Below are 6,037 nucleotides of genomic sequence, written 5' to 3' on the forward strand. Positions count from 1 at the left end.
GCTGTCATGACACCACCATACAGGAGATGTTTACAGGGTGCAGTGGCTGTCATGACACCACCAAACAGGAGATGTTTACAGGGTGCAGTGGCTGTCATGACACCACGATACAGGAGATGTTTGCAGGGTGCAGTGGCTGTCATGACACCACCATACAGGAGATGTTTGCAGGGTGCAGTGGCTGTCATGACACCACCATACAGGAGATGTTTACAGGGTGCAGTGGCTGTCACGACACCACCATACAGGAGATGTTTACAGGGTGCAGTGGCTGTCACGACACCACCATACAGGAGATGTTTGCAGGGTGCAGTGGCTGTCATGACGCCACCATACAGGAGATGTTTACAGGGTGCAGTGGCTGTCATGACACCACCAAACAGGAGATGTTTACATGGTGCAGTGGCTGTCATGACACCATCATACAGGAGATGTATTCAGGGTTCAGTGGCTGTCATGACACCACCATACAGGAGATGTTTACAGGGTGCAGTGGCTGTCATGACACCACGATACAGGAGATGTTTACAGGGTGCAGTGGCTGTCATGACACCACCATACAGGAGATGTTTACAGGGTGCAGTGGCTGTCATGACACCACCATACAGGAGATGTTTACAGGGTGCAGTGGCTGTCATGACACCACCATACAGGAGATGTTTACAGGGTGCAGTGGCTGTCATGACACCACCATACAGGAGATGTTTACAGGGTGCAGTGGCTGTCATGACACCACCATACAGGAGATGTTTGCAGGGTGCAGTGGCTGTCATGACACCACGATACAGGAGATGTTTGCAGGGTGCAGTGGCTGTCATGACACCACGATACAGGAGATGTTTGCAGGGTGCAGTGGCTGTCATGACACCACGATACAGGAGATGTTTACAGGGTGCAGTGGCTGTCATGACACCACCATACAGGAGATGTTTACAGGGTGCAGTGGCTATCATGACACCACCATACAGGAGATGTTTACAGGGTGCAGTGGCTGTCATGACACCACCATACAGGAGATGTTTGCAGGGTGCAGTGGCTGTCATGACACCACCATACAGGAGATGTTTGCAGGGTGCAGTGGCTGTCATGACACCACCATACAGGGGATGTTTGCAGGGTGCAGTGGCTGCATCAAGTTTGAACTGCCTTCTGATATTTAGTTACTTTGTTTGCCTTTGTTGTTCCAATTGAGGAAATTACATTATGACTCAATGTTTTTTCCCTCATGTAAATTAAATATGAGCGTACCACATCATCAAAGTTAAATTTTATGAACTTTAATTGTGTCTGAATTTGGATATGATACAGTGCAGATAAAAAACAATATGAAGTGTTTAGCTGCTACCAATGTTGCAGATTGAAGTAATGCATAGAGCAATAGGATTGGTGTAACTTTCTTTGTTAATATATTATAAAGGAAGGAAGGCAGAATAGGTTTAATTGAGCTTCGAAATGAAAAATCCACCCACTGGTTGTTGTTAATGAAACTTCTTGAGAAAGTTCTCCTGTGAGACTTATAACTACAGTAAATGCTTTTACATCAGATCGTCTATCTATAGGATTTGGTCTAGTTATTACAACTTGTTCTGTATCTCTGGTATACCTTTTACATATTCATTAAACCTGAACTTTGAAATCACAATAGTTGATTGATTTGTTGACTATATCAGCCTTGATGTACTGGAGGTAATATAAACTCCCTAATCCAGACGTACCGTGTCTTATGTTCTCAAACAACCTTGGCATCATCCCCTGTGTTGTCAGGGACACAGGATGTGGGGTTGCTATGGTCACACGCCACTCTGTCAAAGGAGAAGGTTATGATAACAGCTGTGTAATGATCCATGCGCAAATAATGCAGAATGACAACCAATCAAAACAAGATAGAAGCTCTCATACTTCCGCGAGTGACAATGTGTCTCCCCTAGAAAGTAGTCTGCTAAACAACTCAATTGAAACAAAACAGAAAACGACTTGGATTGTACTGTAGTTCATATAGCCTACTTTATTTACTACCGTAGTAATAAGTAAAACACTTACAACACTACTTACACAGTAATAAGAAGGCTGTATGGGGTTAATACTGTCTCTAAACCCTGTTCCAATATTCCATTACGAAACAAGACACTTTCTCAGTCTTGGGACATTCCTTCCCCAACCCCATCCCCGCCACCGCCCCTGACCCTCCGTCCTCTCCCGTTGACAGTGTCTCGGGGGAAATACTGGCACCAGCCAATGTTCACTTCCTGCAATGAAGTGTCAAGAAGGATGAATAGCAGACTGGCGAGGTAGGAAGAGATGTCCAACCCCCCGTGACGAGACAGTGTGAGGGTTTGACGCTCTGGAACGTCTGAGAAGATTCCTGATACTTTTTCGTCAGAGACAAATGACATGAATTGGTTTTGAGTGGCCTGTCGGTCCTGAGATATGTGATCAACAGGTCTGTTGTCACTATGGATGTCAGAAATGATGTAAGAGATGTAAGATGGGCAGAGACCAAAAACAACAAAAATACAAAAGTTAGGACACAATCATCAAACATCAGGAATTACTTTTTAGGGAATAAAACGTTTAGTGTCCATGACAGGACTTCAAATAGGCACCTGCCAAATACAGTCCTATGATTTATTAACAGATGGGTGAAGCATACACGATCAAAGAAATCAGCCCTTTTCTCCACAACCATCACACATCATTATGAAAATATGATCAGTGATTCAAATTCGACATCATATCACGGTTATAGAAAAATCTCTCACTGATTCCCAATACCCTAACAACTGTTAATGCTTTTGCTTTGCCTGTTGCAGGTGTCCTATGGCTGTCGGTGGTCTCTGAGATGCTGTACATAGTCCTGTTGATAGTGGGTTTCAGCCTGATGTGTCTAGAACTGGTCCACTCCAGCACCAGCAACATGATCGATGGACTGAAACTGAACGCCTTCGCTGCAATCTTCACCGTCCTCTCAGGTACAGAGGGACTGTTTAAAACCACCTCTGCAAGACGGCACAAACAGATCTGGGATCCAGGCTATTGTTTCGTGTGTAAGGGCCGGGAGTTCTCCCAGACCTCATGACCTGACCAGGAAAAACTCCATGGCGACCATAGAGCCCAGATTTCTTTCTGTTCATGACACATTTCGATTTTTGTTGATTTACAAAGGTTACGTCATATGGCCAGGAAAAAAACGCTGTCTGCTGTTGAGTCTGGTCTGGGGGAAACTCCCGGCCCTTTTTATGCCTAATTGGTGGAGTAAAGTAAAGAACTACTTGTATACAGTACTATGCAACTGTTGCCACTAGCAGACATTGAACAAGTCTAACACGGTGGCGAACACGATGAAAAGCGAAACTAGCAAGGAGAGAAGCTGGTTTTGTAGGTCTTGACTAGGAAATAACCTGCAGCCTCTCCCAATGCAGGAGCATCAGCTATCAGAGAGGGATTTTGAAAAGTCATCCTAGCGGTCACAAGGTCCTAGTGTGTGTGGGTGTGTGTGCCTACATGTACACTAAACATCTAAATGTATACCGGTATCTGTGTATTTCCAGGGCTCCTGGGTATGGTGGCCCACATGATGTACACACAGGTGTTCCAGGTGACAGTCACCCTGGGCCCTGCAGACTGGAGGCCCTATAACTGGGACTACGGATGGTCCTTCTGGTAGGGAACACACACACAATCCTACGTCTCCCTATGTAGCGTCACACTTCTCTAATGAAAACCCCAAAGCTCTCATGTTACCGGGCGGATTAGGCTTTGGTGTCCCAAAGCCCCAATATATACATGGTCGATGCGTTTGGAAAATTGCATAAGGGGATCAAGGGTGAAGTGTAGCCCACATAGACATATGTACACTGTATGTTCAGAATTTTAATCTTCCAGGCTGAACATCTTGACCCTTGTGACATAGCTCTGGATTATAGCTTGTGCAGTGAGTGAATATGGGAGCTATAGTGTATAGACTAATGTACAGTACTGGCCTATTACATTGGGATCTATCCAGATTGACATTCTACCCTGTTGGGATTGACGGATTGACAATAATCCTGCAAAGCTACGACCCTTCCATTTTTACATGGGAATAATAATATTTACAAAAATTATGCCAGAAGTCCCCAAACTCAAAGTGATGATATGTTTTTCGCAGTATTTTGCAGTGTTTCATAAAAACATCCTATTTCTTAGTGTAGTATTTGTCTGAATTACTTGAGCTGTTGTCAAGTGATTGATAACTTAACTATTTAACATTTCTTAGCTTTTAAAGCCATTTGTTTAAATCCATTTGTTTCTTTTAAACCATTTGTTTGTTTTAAAGCCATTTGTCTTGTGTTTTTCATTCAAACAGCAGCCCTATGAACTGAGCATGAACAGCGATAGGCAGATTGCACCTTAAATTGACTCCTCCTTGCCTTTTCCTCTCTCTGTCCCCGTCATTTTCCTCTCCTCTATCTGTTGTGCCTATTTCCTCACTTCTCTCTCTTCCATCTTTTCCATTTCCTGTTTTCCAGCATGGCCTGGGCATCCTTCACCTGCTGCATGGGTGCATCAGTCACCACCCTCAACTCCTACACCAAGACTGTCATCGAGTTCCGACACAAACGCAAGACCTTCGTGCAGAGCATCCGCAAGGAGCAGGCGCGGGAGGCGTTGGGATACTACCGCGATCACTCCCTACACTCCATATCCCAAACTGTGGAGGTGTACACACAGACGCCGTATAGCAGTGGTATTAGGACGCACGTACCGGCCGCGTCGTTAGACCTGAGTGACGTGTCAGAGACTCTGGGGGAAGACCAGTGCTGAAGGGAGGGATCCCAGCGGGCAAAACTGGTTACAACTGGCTCACATTATGTCGCAATGATTTTGAACCAGTTTCTGGTTGTGCTGATGTTATTTCATGGTCATTTCAACTCGTTTTGCCCACTGGGATGTGTCAAAAGTAACTGTATGAAGTCAGCGCTATCCAATTGTGGTCCGTCATCTGAGTTGGGTCTTTTGGGGATTCTGTAGCAAGTGAATCAGTTCTGATTGAATTCATCACTGCCTTAATTGAGCCAGGATATTCACTCCCTTGTTCCCAGTTTGGGCATTGATAGTCATGGAAAGACAGCCCTGCACACACTGATCATACAACTAGATGATCTGACACACAAGGAAAGCAGCAATCAATAACTATAGCGTTTTACCCGCCCCCGTTTCAGTAAAAAGCTGAGGAATGGAGCTGGAGAAATGTGACCGCTCTCAAATTCAGAGACAGAACTATGGATGTAAGGACTGAATATCCATGATATCAACATTGTAGTTTTAACCATGTTTTGAGGCTATGTAGTGTTTGTTTACATTTACTTTGTTTACAAACATTGGAGTAAAACAAGCTTCTATTTTGGGTTCTAATGGGGTCAGACAGTTGAACTAAGCTGATGAGGCATTCATGTTATATTCTTCAAGAATGAATGGGTACATGTCATTCATTTGTATGTTCAAAAATGGATGCCCCTTTCAACAAGATTTGTATTAGAATGCCCTCCGATTTTCCTGGGACGTCATAGGACTGTTTATGTGATGTTTTTGCATGCTCTTAGCCTTACTAAATTTGGAATTAGGAAGGGGTGACAAACTGCATTTAACTCGTATTTTAAGAATGTGCACTGCAAAATATAGCTTTAAGTGTTTGCAGCGTATACCGTGCCTATAACACATAACTATATAAATGTGATAAAGTATAATGGTTTGATCTGTGAAATCGCTGTCAGATGTGTATTATTATGGTATGTTTACTGCACATTACTCAGTATCGGATAAAACAAAAACTGACCACTGGACACCAATGTTACTTGAGTATCATTATAACCAATGACTGTGTATTCTATTTAAAGTACTTTATGCTTATAGGGATTAAGGATTCTGCAATGAATTACTCAATAAACAAATGCTGTCTTCCATAGCAACCTCAGAATGTTTCATTTTGTACAGAAAATATTTGCTGTAGTTTCTTTCATTATGTTCTATATTCGTTTTTGCTTTGCTCTGAGAAAAA

General features: G+C 43.4%; 1 protein-coding gene across 1 annotated transcript in view; it reads left to right on the top strand.

The window, feature by feature from the left end:
- Positions 1-5,939, top strand: part of gsg1l (gsg1-like) — a 17,181-nt gene extending 11,242 nt beyond the window's left edge. Inside the window, exons 3-5 of the mRNA XM_055917599.1 lie at positions 2,811-2,969; positions 3,549-3,660; positions 4,509-5,939. Coding sequence (XP_055773574.1) covers positions 2,811-2,969; positions 3,549-3,660; positions 4,509-4,803 — 566 coding nt within the window. The 3' untranslated portion in view covers positions 4,804-5,939. The remainder of the gene's footprint in view (positions 1-2,810; positions 2,970-3,548; positions 3,661-4,508) is intronic.
- Positions 5,940-6,037: the final 98 nt, after the last annotated feature.

This window comes from Salvelinus fontinalis, chromosome 3 (genome assembly GCF_029448725.1).
Source record: "Salvelinus fontinalis isolate EN_2023a chromosome 3, ASM2944872v1, whole genome shotgun sequence".
Classification (NCBI taxonomy): Eukaryota; Metazoa; Chordata; class Actinopteri; order Salmoniformes; family Salmonidae; genus Salvelinus; species Salvelinus fontinalis.